At 32.0% G+C, this 18045-nt stretch overlaps 1 protein-coding gene across 1 annotated transcript; it reads left to right on the top strand.

Moving 5' to 3' along the window:
- The first annotated feature begins 9384 nt into the window (after window positions 1-9384).
- LOC149563645 (uncharacterized) lies at window positions 9385-10415 on the top strand. Its single transcript, XM_089826809.1, has 2 exons — window positions 9385-10081; window positions 10172-10415. The coding sequence occupies exon 1, from the start codon at window positions 9419-9421 to the stop codon at window positions 10079-10081; it is 663 nt and encodes a 220-aa protein (XP_089682935.1). The 5' UTR covers window positions 9385-9418; the 3' UTR covers window positions 10172-10415.
- Window positions 10416-18045: the final 7630 nt, after the last annotated feature.

The following is an 18045-nucleotide window of genomic DNA, read 5'->3' as shown; positions in this document are numbered from 1 at the left end:
ACCTTTAAGTAAAACAACCCCACCCCTCCAAAACTTGCACAATGTATTATCTTCAACACAAGGTTAGAATACAGTTGCAATGCAAGTTCAACAATGACAACAAAAGACTCCAGTAGCAACTCATAGTACCAACAATACACTTTCTCACATACTCCTCTGATAGTAGCGAAGATACCACATCATCCATTTTGAAAGTGATTAACGTGCTTCTAAGAGCCATCACAAGATGGTCCCATGAATCTAGTAAAGAAAACAAAAGTGTGTAGCAATGATCCTCCTCCTCTAACTTGACACTAGCTGATGTCAACTGTGTAGCCAGTATATTAAATGCAATTAAATGATTTGTTAAGGATCCACCTTCCTCCATTCGCAGAGAGTACAACTTCTTCCTCAGGAACAACTTGTTCGCCAAAGATTTGGCCTAATACATGGCCCCAAGTCTTTCCCATAAACTATATGTGGTTTTCTCATCTAGAACACTTAGAAGAACTACAGACCCTTAGCTTTATAGTCTTTGATATCCCAATTTGCTTGAGCTATAGTTGCTGGTCTTGTAGCACTTGAAGTCGCTTCCCATAGGTCACAATCTTCCAACATGTCTTCCAACTTGAGTTTCCACAACTCAAAATTAGTGCCATTAAATTTATCCACCACCATTCTTCCATATGATGAACTTGCCATCTCAATCTACAGATAAGATTTAGGATGCTCTGCACAAGACTCCCACTCAACTTTAGATTAGCTCTAAAAACTAGACCCGACAACTAGGATCAAAAGTTGATCAGGCTTTGATACCAGTTGTAATGAAACTCAGGTGTGGAAATAGCTTCCTACACTAATCTCTTAAGAGAAGTATTATGCAAATCCTATTAAAATCTTTTACACTTACAGATTCAATATCATGAAAACAATAATATTTCAATCAAGCAAGCATAAAGAAAATAGATAGAGAAAGAAACACATAGCACAAAGATTTTCTGGTGGGGAAAAACCTTTTGGTAAAACAACCCCACCCCTCCAGAACCTGTACAATGTATTATCTTCAACACAAGGTTACAATACACTTGCAATGCAAGTTTAACAGTGACAACAGAAGACTCCAGTAGTAACTCATAGTAACAACAATACACTTTCTTGCATACCACCTCTTTGCAACCCTAAAAATACTTATAACATGCACTTCACTTTAGGGCCACTCCCAAAGGTAACCGTATTAGGGTGCAATACTCAAATTTATCAGTTGCCACATGTCTTCACCTATCATTGAATCTTCTAACATAGCTCTTACATGTCATAAGAATCCGTCATAACCCTTTTAGTGATGATCTCCTTATACACAATTCAAGATGCCGACACATCAACATTATTTGTAAGAAATACATTTTACAAAACAAATAATAAGAATAGGAATTATCCAAGGTTGAGACACCTTATTCCTAACAAAAATCACACCTTACCTTTGAAGGTAGATTTTATATTCTTAGTTTTTTAATTATCAAAATTAGATAGCTTGGAATCAATAAGTCTACCTACCAAACCTTCAAGTGAGAGTTTATTTCCTAGGATAAATCTTAGTTCTTGAATTGTAGAAACTCTAATAGCATATATAGGCAATAGTGTTCTTAAAAATTTTCTTAGTACAATATCATCATCTATTTTACCATTTGCTCCTCTTATTGCATTAGCAACATCTTTTATCCTTGAGGCATATTGAGAAATATTTTCAACTTCTTGCATTATTCAATCATTAAACTTACCTCTAAGTTTTTAAGCTTTGGCTCATAGAGCATTAGTGTCTCCTCCATAGATGGTGGTTAAAGCATCCACATTTTCTTCGCACTGTCAAGACCTCTGATATCATCAAATTCAACATAGCTTAGGGTAGAGTGAATCTTAAGCATTTCCTGGTTATATTCTTTCTTCTTTTTCATATCCTTGGTAGTTAGGATCAACATGCTCAGTAGTAATGGTAGATTATGCATGATCTCCAAATCCTGCAAGGTGTAGCTTCATCAAACTTTTCCATGTAGAAAATTTATCTCTATTAAGCTTGGGTATTTCTCTTTTAGACATATTGATCTTTGTGCTTCTAGTACCTTCAAACTAGTCCTCTTAAGTAGATGCCACTAATACCAATTGTTGGAATACTTTTAGAAAAATTGAGGGAGCGGGGGGGGGGGAGTGAATTAGTTATCCAAGGTCCAAATGTATAAATAAAACTTCTCATAGTTTAGTGAACCCATAAAACATTTATCATCATGCATGCATCCATAAGATTGTACAATCACTTAAAACTTGTAGGTTGCTATCAAATCAATTTGCAGAAATGTAAACATGAAACAAAAAAAATTCAGCAACACATTTGACACAATGATTTATGTGGAAACCCAATTTGGAAAAAACCACTAGTAACATGCTACTTTTTTGCCCTCTTCTAAAGTGATGCCCTATGAAAGGACAACCCTATTAAAGGTTACAATACACACTATTAAATGTGACTCTATTAGGAGTGAACAATGCTAGAGGACTTTAGACTATTCACTTGGAATGTCACCTGGTTAAAGGATTTACAAATGACTATTAGGTCAACCTTAATCCAAAGGATGTACCCTAGACTGAATAATTATTAGAAAGTAACAATAAGGCTTGATCTGATAAGAACTTTTAAATTCATTTGTAGATTATAGATCTATGTTGCATTCCTCCATTATGCTTCACCTTCACACATTTCAACTCTGATAACTTGTTCACCCTTTAAGAATTCAAACCCTAAGCCTTCTTGCTCAACATGCCAATGTAGACTCTTCTCCTAGGTCACTTGATGAAACAAAACCCTTGACTCCTTATCTTCCTTAGGTTCTCGCACATGACAACCCTTGCTTCTGACCAGCCATCCCTATAAATAGGAAATTAAGATCTTTTATTATTCATTCTCTGTCATCCAATTTAGGATTAGGAAAAATTAAATAGGATTCAATGAATCTACTCCTTATTTCATATCTCTTCTAGAAAATTCTCTTTCTCCTTGAGTCCTCTTTGAACTCAACTCAAAATGGTTTACCATGAATTCTGTGCCACTAGCTCATTAATCTTATCTTCCACCTGGTTCACACAATTCAAAAAATCAAACTTGTTAGCTCAGATTCATCAAATTCACAATCTTTCAAATAATGCATCCACTATACATTAACTAGCTTTGATTCTCGAAACATGTTGGATTGCTCAACATCCTCTTAGGAATCACTTGGCATGAACTAAAGTTTACTAGTACTCAAGATCAACTAAACTTTACTTAACATCCACTAGTTTTCTCAGCATACACTAGAATAGGCTTTTACTCCGGTCCAACTAATTTTTTGATTGACTTGTATTGACTTTGCTTAGCACCTACTATCTACTTGATCAAGCTTGGCAAACAAACTTTTTATTAACTTGTTCTTCTTAACTTGGTTAGTGTAACCAAACTTTGTAACCTTAAGTACATTATCAATACATTGTGTTATCATTGTCATAGCTGATTCTTATACTCCTTTACATAACATAACTCAACCTTTCCTCTAGGTGTTATTGTTACATCTTTGGATCAAATCCTCTTCATCAATCAAATATGTGATAGTAATTTAAACCTTGCAAGTAGTTGTCTTACCAAAAAATAGTAGGTTTGACATTAGTGACAAAAAAATGATTGAAACATATTGATCATACTTGTATCAATTTGTTCTCAATAGTCTCCTTCTTAAACAATCTCCCTCAATCAGCTCTCAACACTCAACATCTCTTTATATATCCATTCATATCTATATCTCTATATTTATCTCTCCCCCTTTGTCTCATTTATATATTTATTTCTTCTATCTTTATTTATCATTTCTCCCCCTTCTCTCTTTGACTATCCCTCTCCGTGACATTCCCCATCTTTACTTCTCACATTATCTCCTCACCCATCCTTCCCTTTCTCTTCATTTTTAATCCCCTATCTCCAGCTTGTTGTCTCTATTATTTCTTCCCATCTTTACCTATTACAAACAAAAATGAACCTCTTTTACTAGATGTATAACTAATTTAAAGTAATCACTTCTCTATTCAAACTTTTGTTGCACAAACAACACTATTTACTAAATGACTTATCAATTGTTCTTAAGTATTGTACTAATATGATTAAAATAAGACTAATATTTCTCTACTTTAATTTTGATACCTATTCAACATACCCATTATACATAAAGGTACAATTATTTTTAATTTTCTAATTTTACAAACAAAAAATGAAAAATAGAACTACAATGCCCATTCTTATCATATTGATGGCAGTGAGAATGAAGCAATTAAATTAATAAATAATAATACATTGCAAAAATAATTGATAAATTGTTTTGCCCTTGTTTCTAGAATGTACTGCTTTGCATTCCTATTCTGAAACATTGGTGTCTTCCTCAAATTTTGTTAAATTTTGCATATCATTTAATAAGAGCTTTGATTGAGTGGTAGAACACATTTTCTTCCACTTTGTGCTAAAAACATATTATCCTCACACAAAAGTCTTAAGAGTAATAATTTCTAAGCTTTTTGAAACAACATTAACATTATTTTTTGTAAGAAAATTTTAAAATCTACTATTCTTGCATTATAATTAGAAAAAAACTCAAGATTATGGATGCAAATCTTGACTTCCAACTCCAAGCCATTCACGACACCGGGCATGCATTCTTATAATGTGCATTTCAACATCATTTGGTACTTGTGAGTTGGGATTTTATTTAGCTAATTCATGTTCATCTTTATAAAAAATATCTCTCTATCTTCTTTTTGTCCTATATAGAAAAACTAAATAACTGGGATATAGCCAACATGGTTAATTCTAATTGGTTACTTTCATGTAAGATTATGTAAGTTTCTTTTTGCCTCTATAGGTCATTTAACGGGTGTTTTTGCCCTTGCTTTGATATAAGATTTGGCATCAAAATTATTTAGAGAATCCATCATTTTGAAGACATTCTCAAGGCATCCTTCAATAGAAAAGAAAAGACATGATTTGTAGTTAGAGAGAGAGAGAGAGAGAGAGAGAGAGAGAGAGTAGAGATGTTTTGCATCTACAGGTGAAGGTTTTCCAAGTAGACAAATGGCAACATTTGATTTGATTTAAGAATTCTTCATGTCTTCTTAATCTCATCACTTCTCTTTCTCTAGGATTGTTGATGGTTGGTTGTTTCCAAACTATGCTCTAGCTCTGATCTCACCATTCATGCCCAACATTTCTTTGATGTAATTAACAAGTACTGAATATAGATAGTTCTAGTTTATTAAGTAGTTTTCATGCATTCCTTTATGTATTTATTTCAAGGAAATGAATAAAAATGTATTAGCAAGTTAATCTTCATTCTAAAACTTGTCTCTTATTCATGTTGTTTTTCATCTTTTGTGTTTTGTGACCAAAGAGAATAAAACTCATTTGCAATCTATACTAGGTTTTATTTGTTGATATTGTTTTCTTATGATTCAAGGAATTATGTAAATTCTTAATCTATCATCACAGGGTTGTAGATTTCATGAAGGGATAGGTCGAGTATGATATTTAGAAAGATGTAGATGTTTGATTCGCAAGGTAAATGGATAGATTAGGAAGTCCTAGTGTATGTGATATATCAATGACTTTCAAGGGTGTATATTAGTGATTTGTGGGGTTGCCCAATAGACAAAGCACTGATCAGCTACAACATCAATATGCTATCTTGTTCATGTCAAGGTTATGCTGAAATCAAGTTTATAGTCAAAATTGATTTCCCTTTCTATTTAAGAGCTGAAAGGATGCTCTCACTCAGCTTGTGGATTTCATAGGATTTGCAATTTTCTACTACACATCTCCATTATTGCATGAGTATATGAGAAATAAGGATTTTATCTGATTTGTTTAGATTCAAGTGTATGCTTTCGAACAATAGGTACCATATAAATGAATATGAGGTCTAACCACCTATGTTTTGTAGAGCTTGAAGTAGAAGAACCATCTAGCATTATAGTTTGCCTAGTGTCTAAAAGGGTATGTTGTAGATGGGAAGTAGCTACCCTTAAATGTACTCTATTCTCATGAAGATAATTTGAACCATAACATTTTAAAACACCAAAACATACTAAAAATAATTGATTTTTCTTGTGTGCTCCCCTTCAACTTTCGTTGTGGTTGACCATTGATAAAATTAGGTTATGTGACATTTTAGATCTCTATGTTAGCTATTTAACCATCTAATTTATTTCAAGCTTCAACTATTTTAAGCCTTTCAACTATAATTTCTTTTGAATGAATGCCCATTTTTTGTTAAAAATAAACATGTACTAATTGGAGTGTACATTTTAGCTTGTTCATCAAATTTTGCAATAACTTAGTTTTTAAGAAACTAAACTCCATTCTACACACTTTGAAAAAAAGAAGTTTTGATTTTTTTAATCATTTCTAGGTGAAGCACATAGATATTTCACATTTTTGGGATGTGTCCAATTACAAAATTTATAAATAAAAATACATATTATAAAATTATCCCAAAATTTTGGGATAAACTATATAGTGTTAGGTAACTTTTGACCAGGGCAATTAAAGAATTTCAAAAAAAAAGGTCAAAATTTTAGGGTAGCCACACTTTGCACTATGGTATGTTTTTTCTGAAAAAATAGTACCATTTTTTGTGGCCTTCCTTTTTGAGGACCTAAAACTAAACCATTTTGAAAAACAATAGTAGTTTAGAAACTAGATTCAAAGTACTACTACTTTTATTTCTTTCATATCTTAAAATTGATGAGCGTAACTATCTTTAAATTCTTGTCAAAGTTCAAAAATTGTTGATTTGAAAAAGAAAGTGGCCACTTATATCCCCCTTTTGGCACCACAACTTGGTTCGCTTACCTTAGAACTATAATTGTTTTAAGTTGACCTGTATGGTGTACACATTTCACAATGTATAGACCAAGGGCCAAGTACTTTGTTTTATGTCCTTAGACCCCTAATAAGATCACAAGATGAAACCCATTCAATTATACTAGAAAAATATTGTATATTATAATTTTATAAAATTCCTAGAAAATAATAGTTCGTAAGTGGAAAGAGAACATGGAAATACTAGGTCCTATGCTAATCACTTAGTCTCTAGGGTTAATTTTGGACATTTTAAAGCCTATGGTTGAATTAGTGTATATATAATTATTTTTATTTAATTTTTGACATTAGCACTTAAATTAAAAAATAGTTAGTATTTTTAATAACAATTGTTTAAGAATTTTAGGTATTAAAATAGAATAAAAATATATATACATTAAAAATATTAATTTTTTAAAAAAATTGAGTTAAAAATAATAATTCAAAATTATTAAAATAAATTTAATTTATAATTATTAATCTATTAGTAAGTTCTCTCTTGAAAAATAATTAAATTTTAGTATTTAAAATTTATATTAAAAAATATAAAGTGTTTTCAAATTTAAATGAATAATAACAATTTTCATTATTAAAACTAAAAATAGATTATTCTACACTAATTTAAACATCAAAATAGACAATAAAAATCATATGCATTAAAAGGTCGGAAATGCAAAGTTTAAAATTTATTTTAATAATGTATATCTTATTCATTAAACACACAATATTAAAATTAATTTATTAAAAGTTTGCTTCTGGATTCGATTGTGTGTGTTTTTTTATCATCAACATTTTGGATCACACTCTGTGATCCATCTAGATTGTGGAAATTTGATAACATTGAAATTAATTTAATTTAACATTATTTTGTTTAATTTATAATTTTTCAATATATTTTAAAGCATAATTATTGTAACATAATTTTGTTTCATCTCTCTCTCTCTCCCTCCCTCCCTTCTCTCTCTCTCTCTCTCTCCCTCCCTTTCTTTGACTATCCATCTATTTGTCCCCTCTTCCCTCTCTCCTAATTAATCTTATCTCTACCTCCTCATTGTCTCTCCCCATCTATCTTGAGACGTGTCTCCCTCTCTCCATGCATCCATCTCCCATCTCCCCCTTCTCCCCAATTCCCACTTCATAAAGTTTTGTATATATCTCATTACTAATCACCCTCTCTGTACTCATAAATATCCGTCTCTCTACATCTCTTTGACTATCCCTCTCTGTGACATTCTCCATCGTTGCTTCTAATGTTATCTCCTCGTCCATCCTTCCCTTTCTCTTCCTTTTTAATCCCCTATCTCCAATTCATTCTCTCTATATCTCTCCATCTTTACCTATTGCAAACATAAATGACCCTATTGTACTAGATGTATAATTGATTTAAAGCAATCACTTCTCTATTCAAACTTTTGTTGGACAAACATCACTATTTACTAAATGACTTATCAATTGTTCTTAAGTATTGTACTAATATGATTAAAAATAGACTAATATTTCTCACTTTAATTTTGATACCTTTTCAACATACGCATTATACATAAAGGTGCAATTGTTTTTAATTTTTTAATTTTACAAACGAAAAAGGGAAAATGGAACTACAGTGCCCATTCTTATCATCCGGTTGTTTCCAAAAAAAAAATAATAATAATAAATAAATAAATTTAAAAAAAATATATATAATAAAAATTAAAAAAAATTTAAAAAATGGAGCTATTAAATAAATAATAAATAATAATAATAATACATTGCAAAAAGCATTGACAAATTGTTTTGCCATTGATTCTGGAATGTACCGCTTTGCATTCCTATTCCGAAACGTTGGCGTCTTCCTCAGATTTTGTTAAATTCTACACATGATTTAATAAAAGCTTCGATTGAATGGTAGAAACACATTTTCTTCCACTTTGTGCTCGAAACATGTTATCCTCAAACAAAAGTCTTAAAGAGTAATAATTTCTAAGCTTTTTGAAACAACGTTAACATTATTTTTCGTAAGAAAATTTTTGAATCTTCTGTTCTAGCATTACAATTAGATAAAAAAACTCAAGATTATGGATGCAAATCTTGACTTAACTCCAATCCACTCACGACACTGAGCATGCCTTCTTATAGTGCGCATTTCAACATCATTTGCTACCTGTGAATTGGGATTTTATTTAGCTAAGTCATGTTCATCTTTATAAGAAATATCTCTCTATCTTCTTGTTATTAAATATCTCTCTTATCTTCTTTTCGTCCTATGAGTGGAATACAGCCAGCATGGTTAAATTTAATCGGGTGTCCCTTACTTTCATGTAAGATTATGCCCTAAAAATCCCACTGTACTCCTCAAAAGCTCTCTCCAAAAACATCCCATTGAAGCTTTCTAAAGCATTTGTCATCGCTTGGGTGTGTATAAATATCTTTTAATTGGAGCTTTCTAGAGCATTTGTCATCACTTGGGTGCGTATAAAAATCCTTCATCCTTCTACCATTTCATCTCACAAGTTACCTTTTTAATAGATAGCAAAAATGGCTTTCGTTCTGCAACATTTTCTCTTAGTTACAGTGTTAATGGCATTTGTATCATTGTGTTCATCTGAGAGTCCATTCCCTTCTTCCGATCACAATGAAAAACCTCAAGCACAAGTTCACCCTCCTCCTCTTCCCAAAGTGAAACCACCCTTCATTCCTGAGCCTCCACCACTTCCGGTACTTCCTCCTCTTCCCAAAGTGAAACCACCCTTCATTCCTGAGCCTCCACCACTTCCGGTACTTCCTCCTCTTCCCAAAGTAAAACCACCCCACATTCCCAAGTCTCCACCTCTTCCACTACCTCCTCCTCTCCCCAAAGTAAAACCACCCCACATTCCCAAGCCTCCACCACTTCGGGTACCTCCTCCTCTTCCCAAAGTAAAACCACCCCACATTCCCAAACCTCTATCACTTTGGGCACCTCCTCCTCTTCCCAAAGTAAAACCACCCCACATTCCCAAGCCTCCACCACTTTGTGTACCTCCTCCCCCCAAAGTAAAACCACCCCACATTCCCAAGCCTCCACCACTTCCGGTACCTCCTCCTCTTCCCAAAGTAAAACCACCCCACATTCCCAAGCCTCCACCACTTTGCGTACCTCCTCCTCCCAAAATAAAACCACCCCACATTCCCAAGCCTCCACCTCACCCTCTTCATTAGGTATTTTCTAAGTTCACAATTCTGTTACTTTCTTTAGATTTTCTATCTCTTCCACTTCACTAATTATGTTTTTTTTCTCTTTGGTTGCAGATAGCTAACCCGGGGAAATTATATATATTATGACTAAACGATAGACGGTTTATATTCTTCTCAGCCATACTACTATCACTATATGCTTGTTCCGCCGGTTCAAAAGATGATGGGAAACACGAGTTTTTCACTCTGAAATGTTGTTATCAATAAACTGCAGCAGCAGCTGCTTCTCTATATTATTATTATAGTGTTGTAACATTATATATTATAGTAATGAATCATTTTCGCTTCATACTAGCTATATTGGTTGATCTATATGGTTTTTGACCTCTCGCACAATTTGACTTCATTTGATTTCTTAAAATTTCGGTTCAGCTACTAGTCAAAAAACATATTTGATGGATATTTTTATAAGTATTGAAGGTTACAGGTGTATCAATTCGATTCATGAAATTCTATAGCTTATTTCCAAATTAGAGATGTTAAGCTTGCCTGCAAACGTATGCTTTGTCCATAGAAATGGCTTTGCGTAGATTTTTTTGGGAATTTATCAGACTTCACTTCTACAATGACGTTTTTAATAATAATAATTAAGCCGTTTGCCCAAGGAAAGAAATATGAGGAGATGAATTGTGAATAATCCATCCATTATAAGCGTCATCGTCTGTATCTGCAAAAGTTTTCGAGAAATTCTGCTTTGATTTGGGTCTAGCTTCAGATAAATTATTAACGTAACTTCAAATGTCTCATTTAAATAAAAGAAAATTTAAAATACAATTGTAACATAGTTTTATATTCCTGATACATGCCGTCAATTATCACTAGATGGTTTTATAAAATAAGTAAACAAAAAATGAATTATAAGTTTTATTTTTTGAGTATAGATATATAAATATTTGAAAAATAACATTTTTAAATATAAAAATAACAATTTCTAAACTTAATTTCTAATCTATTTACTATTATAACTTAATTTTATTTTATTGTATTAACTATTAAAAATTATTTAATATGTTTAATGTGTTTGATATTTTAATATACATGGGAATCTTAAAATATAGAATAGGACAATGCTTCCTGAAAACCTACTTCTATAAGGCCTCAAATGTGCACCAATTAAATTGACATAACATAACTTAAATGATTTTGAAAATTCACATTTTGACATATAAACATTAGAAAAATAAAAAATAAAAAAGAAAATAGAAAATTAATTGCTTTTGATTGGTTGATATAGAAAATATTAATCACTTGTTAAGAGAAAATGATTGCAAGATTATTAGCCTATGACAAATACAATAAAATATTTTTTGTCTTTCTATGCAAAACAAAGTTAAAAATTGTGGACATGTTTGTGCCTTCTATATGGAATACCTTTAGGGAGTTGTATGTGATAATAAAAAATAAAATTGTATTATAAGTTTTGTATTTAATTATTTATTTAAAGTACAATTTCTCAATTTTAAAATAAATATAATAAAAAATTAATGTTCAATAAGATAATTTATATCTTTATATTTGTAAAAGTAAAATTAAAAAATAGATCTAAAAAATATTGAGGAAAGAGAAAGAAATACCTAAGTTTATGTTTACCCTTATATGGACATGCTTAAAGAATGCTTAGGTTAGTGAGGTTACGGTTAGGCTAGGGTTGGGAAAAGGAATATAGCATAACATAAGGTTAGGGACATACAATCAGCTTTCCACAAGATATACAATCCATTAGAAAGATATTACCATGAAGGGTCAACAAGCTAGATATTTTAATAGTACATAGAGAATGCACAGAAGGGTGCATGTATGATTGTTATGTGAGAAAAAGCCATGTTAGAGATGCACTACAATACAAAATTAAAAATGGTCCATATTATTGTGATGTCATTGAATTTATCATAGCTTTTAGATGAAAATACAGATATATTGAGAACGCTACAAATAGTTGACATAGAAAATGAGATGACAACAACAAGTGATCAATTAGGCTTGGGTGATATTGAAGATGAACTACTTCCAATCCAGACCTCCTCACTTATGCCCAGGTTACCAATTAAGCAACAAGAACTAGACACTTTGAATAGGGAGCTCAATCTACAAGATGTTGTAGAAGACATCATGTATTGGCCTAACATAGGTTCATCTCCTATAAATGAGTATAATACTGAGGGACTAGTAGATTTAACTTTTCCAACCCTATTCCCTAATGGTGTTGCACTTTCGTTGTAACCATAAATGCAAAGACTATAGATGCATGAATATGCGGTCCATTTAATAAAGTACCAGGACCAAAGATTTGGGAGACACCCAAGGTTTCCATATTTAGTTCATAATATGATGATGTGTCATCATACTCAAAGCCTAGCTATAGTCTTTTTGAAAAAGAATGCTAAAGAAAATATCTTGATGACTATAGATGATCTTTGTACACATCTAAAATAACTTCCAGATTCACAGTTAGTAGAGGAACTTATGCATTTTAGAGCCACAATGGGTACAAGGCCATTCTGGAAATAATGTTGCACTAACATTGTAGATATGATCAACCAACTTGGACCATGTACCTTGTTCTTTACATTGAGTGTTGCAGATATGAAATGGCTCGATTTACAAATATTATTAAGGGACAACATAAATATAGGTATGCAAACAAATAAAGAATGATTAAATAATGTCATTAATAATCCACACATTGTTGCATTATACCTATATCAAAGGTTCACAATATTTTGAGAGGAAGTGATTGAAAAGCTCTTGAGCACAATATATTAGTGGTATAGAACTGAATGGAAAAATCAAGGAACTAGACACATACATGGATTTATATGGATGTCAAATGCACCAAATATGGATACACTCAATTGAAAAAACAAATTTAAAGTTGAACATGCTTGAATTGTTTTTGATATACATGTGTTACTACCTAGAACTTGCATACTGCATGTCTTCATAATATAGTACATCATTATCCCTTAGATGATCCTTGTCTTCTGAATACAACTAAGATCTTTGGTACAAATATTTCTCATGATTATAAAGAACTAGTAAACCAAGTCTAAGGACACACAAAATGTACCGAGCATACATGTCTACACAAGAAAGGAAACAAGGTCGCATGTAGATATAAAGCCCCTTAGAAAGAGAAAAATGTATCTACATTATCACATGATGAAACTAGAAAAGTACAATATGAACTTGCAAGAAATGATGATGGGTTAAATATACATAATACAATGATGTTGTCGATCTAGAGAGAAAAAATAGATTACCAACATGTCCTTTTGTAGACACTCATCTTAAAATACATTGCCAAATATGCAACAAAGGCAAAAAAACAATCTAAGACATGTATTGAAATGCTCAAAAGATTATCTTCAACACAAAATCCAGATGACTTGGCCATGTCTACATATCATAAATTCTTATATGAAGTTATTGTTGAATGTGATATAGGAGCAAAAGAAACATGTCATATGTTGCAAAAACTACCACTCGTTGTTTGTAGTTGAGAGTTTGTAATATTAATTGTTGGATAGAAAGTGCTACATTTAATAATAAGAGAGCCAAGAAATGCTCAGATTCAACCTAGTTACCTACATTCCTACATGCATCACCCTCTTGAACTTAAAACATTGAGTTTAATTGAATCTACAAGATCTTTTTCATATGTTGCAAATCAAAAAGCACGAGAAAACATGGCTATTGTCAATGTTTATCCTAAATTTTATAAAATCCCACATATTCAATCAAAGCATTTTGAGACATTATGTTTGTGTGAGTTACTCTTATATAAGAATTTTCATGATATAGTACCAGAGATAAGACTGACCAAAAAAAAAATCAACAATTAGTACCAAATGAATACTATAGGTTACAATGTGTGGCACGTAAGTTGCACCAATAATAATAAGAACAACTCCGAAGAAGAAGATGATAATGAAGAAGAGAATGAATCTAATCAAGATACTAGAATGATGTGTTAGGTGCATTTGAATGGGAAATCCTCTCCCAAATGGGACCATTATGTACTACAATACTCAATGAATTATATATGCTTGGAAGGCCTAAATTTGACATAAACAACAATTGGAACCATATTACTATTCCACGACTTTTGCATGCAAATGTGACACAATTTATATACGACAACAAGACTAGTGGTTATATTAATATCATACAAGTATGTTTTCCACCATTCCCCATGATACATTATCTCCTAAGAAAAGACTAGCACTCTGAATAATTATGGAATATGACCACCATTAATCACATGGAAAATTACACATAATTGTTCAAGGCACAATAGGAATAGAGAAATCCTATCTAATTGCATCCATAAAAGAAATGTTCAATAAGGAGGCACACCAACAAAAGGTACAATTACTATTATTAGCTCCCATAGGCATTGTTGCACTCAATATTTGCGCTACAACAATCTATTTAAAGCTTAGGATTCCTATTAAGGATATGCAACCGCTACAAGAACAAGCATTAATAGAATTCCAAGAAGAATTAAAATATATCAAGTACATTATTATTAATGAAATGAGCTTCTTAGGTCCAAAGTTGTACTTAAAATTGATAGTAGATTACGAGAGGCCTTTCTTCATTGACAATATGTCTACTTTGGTGGAGCATCAGTTATTTTGTTTGGTGACCTTGCCCAACTACCCTGTGCTATGGAAAAACCAATATATACATCACATTCAAGTGCTAAGTTGATTTGGAAGAAGTTCACTATAGTTGCTACCTTCAAACTACCTTTTTCCAACAAGGTGAATCTACCACACAAGCAGAATTATGTTAGGTTCTACACAATATACAATAAGCAAATCCTATACAACATGATTGGGAGCTCCTAATGAGTTGTATAGACATCCACTTAAGCATAGATGAAAATGAAGAATTAAATAGGTCTATATATCTACATGCTACAAATGATGTGGTGAAGCTACATAATAATAGAATGCTAAAATCATTAAATTGCCCAATCACCATAAGAAAAATGTAATAAATTCTGGATGGAAAGATAAAAGTGAGATTTATGACAAGAAATTGAAAAAATATGTACTCCTCTATATAGGACAGGACATAATGCTTACAACAAACATTTCAATAGAAGTAGGACTAGTTAATGGAGCGATTGGAGAAATTATAGATATTGTCTATAGAATAGGTACCAAGTCACCAGACATGCCCATGTATGTTGTTATACATTTTGAAAACTACAATGGACCACCATGGAATCAAGATGAGCCAAAATTTGTTCCAATAACTCACCATGCCATGGGCTATCACAATACATAAATCCTAGGGACTCACACTACAGAAAGGAATGGTTGATATTGGTGGAAATAAAAGATGAGGACTCACTTTTACAACTATATCCAGAGTTTAAAAAATAGATGGTCTTTGTATCCATTCTTCATTCACTTTTGAAAGATACTAAAAAATGAAAAGCAATCCATATACAATAATGGGCAAAAAAGAGGAGGCCCACCTATATCAGATAGCTCTTTAGAAAAAGTGTTTGTGTTCTGAGTGTGACAAAAAATCAAAATGACACAACTAAATCAAAAATATTAAATAAAAAATATACTGAAGGAAATACTCAAAATTACAGAGGACTATCGGTAAAACCCCTTGCACCATTAAAGGTGCAAGTGCTCGTAATAATAAATAGTAGAACATAGAGAGTACTTTGAGGAGTTTGCAAATAATTTGATTTAGCAGTGAATGGTAAGTATTGAAGGTAAACAAGTGGTCAAGCAATAAATTAATCTAAGTATATAATATATCTAGATAATCTTGCAATGGTAATGCAGGTCACAAATTTTGAACTTTGAATTTATAAAGTTAAAAGGTGGACCATATATATAATTTGAACTTTGAATTTATAAAGTTAAATTAAGGATTAAAATTGGTATGTTACAAAAATTGTATTTAATATCAAACGGGGTAAGTTATTTTCCAACTTTAGATAGAAATTATTGTACTTGTACACTTCTCCTTGCTAAATTATATATCTAAATTATATAAGTTTAAAATAAAGGTCAAAAAATCTAGATATACACATAATCATTATAATTAAAGAGTTCATATTATGTTAATCATTATAGAAAATATGACAACAATATAAATTCGCCAAGATGGCTCCCATTTGTTTCAAGAGATCTTCTACTCACTCAAAGAATTTATAATCATCCCTTTCACCCCTGAGTAGTCTCATCTGTTGGACTTGGTGTTTGACTTGTGTCTAGTAGAGGAGGACAATTCTTCCTCTATGGATATAGCTATTGAGTGTATAGCTATGGTTTTTTTACAAGAGTTGATGTTGTTGCATGTTCTATAATGTTTATGACCATTGCCTAAGGTATGGTTGCTGTTAGAGTTTTTGTGTTGGTATTGTGCTTCCACATGCTCTTTCTCTAGTCAGAATTTCTATGTGTGCCACTCATATTCCCTCTAAAAAGAAGGATGCCTTTTGTGATTTCCCCTTTGATCCTAATGGTTGAACTATTGATGTCATTTTTCATATTTCTCATGACTCATATCTTTGGACCTATGCAAAATTGTTAAGAAAAACCTTTTCAACTTTCTCTGAGTTGTGCCCCTACCTCTCTCAGGGTAGTGTTAAAAAAATAAGTGATAGGCACTAAAAAAGAAAATAAATCCATGCATATCCAGCTACAAAATGAATGGGTGAAATACAACATCAAGATTTATTCAAACTACCTACATCCACTCATCCACATACTATAATGCCCCACCAAGGGATCCAAAAGAATTAACCTAAAGTTTTAATAAGTTTTCCAAACAATTTTTTTTTTAAGGAAAGAACAACACATACATTGAAAACATAAAGTAGTTGAAGCAATAACATACAATGATAATTAAGAAAACATCACAAATTACATTCCTTAAGGATCCCAAGACATGGAATCACATTTAAGTTTAAATAATACTAAGTCTAACAAATACCACATCCACATGAAAGAATAATTAAAAATCAAAAGTCCATTTAAATGTTATATATTTGTTCTGAATGCCACTTTGCAATAAAATTTAGAGTGCTCAATCATCCATTGTACATTTCATAGGGTATGAAAGGCCAAAAGAATATACATTTATAAAAATAGATTACATCATCTCTTTCAGATCCATGAAAAAAAGTATAATACAATAAGTGAAACCATCAATCATAAAGATATAACTATCCATCATAAAGATATAATCCATCCATCATAATATGAAAGAATGGAATGAAAGGAAACGCAGACAAGGAAACACCAGCCATGATATCAACAAATGAATCTCAATGGTAAGAGTAAAAAGCACTATACCACCCAACCGTGTGATAACCCAAAAAGGCCCACTCCCACCAAGCTAAGGAGATAGTCTCAAGTTCCAAACAGGACATCAATCCAAATATCAAAAGTAGTCTTTAAGTCCAAAAAACCCTAAAAGTAATCTAACTCAAAGGCTCCAAGATAAATTGACATCTAGACCCAAAGGCACACAAAGACACATAGGGAATCTACTATGTAAGTGGGAAAGTGTCATCACACAAATCAATGCTAGAGTTACCCTGGCAGTCTCTTAGGACCCTGACCCCTAGTGACCCTATGTGGCACTAGTATCCTCTTGTACTGACAAGGCATGGATGCATTATCACAACCAAGTGTTCTCTCTACTCCCATCCTAGTCGACTCTTATTAGGTTCATTTTTCTCTCATTTAGTGTATTTTTTTTCACTTCTTAAACAACTTATAATAGTTTACCCTAGCAACCACTTAGGGCCCCAACCTCCATTGCAAGCCACTTCCCAACATTACATATAGATAATCTACCATAAACTCATGAAATTGAAAATCAAAGAATCCTATAATATCACCTCAGTCCTATACAAGTAACTGAAAAGAATCAAAAGATAAATC

This window comes from Cupressus sempervirens, chromosome 4 (genome assembly GCF_028749045.1).
Source record: "Cupressus sempervirens isolate cs-2001-9-10 chromosome 4, ASM2874904v1, whole genome shotgun sequence".
Taxonomy (NCBI): Eukaryota; Viridiplantae; Streptophyta; class Pinopsida; order Cupressales; family Cupressaceae; genus Cupressus; species Cupressus sempervirens.
The sequence above is the reverse complement of the archived record's forward strand: the minus strand, read 5'-3'. Positions and strand labels throughout refer to the sequence as shown.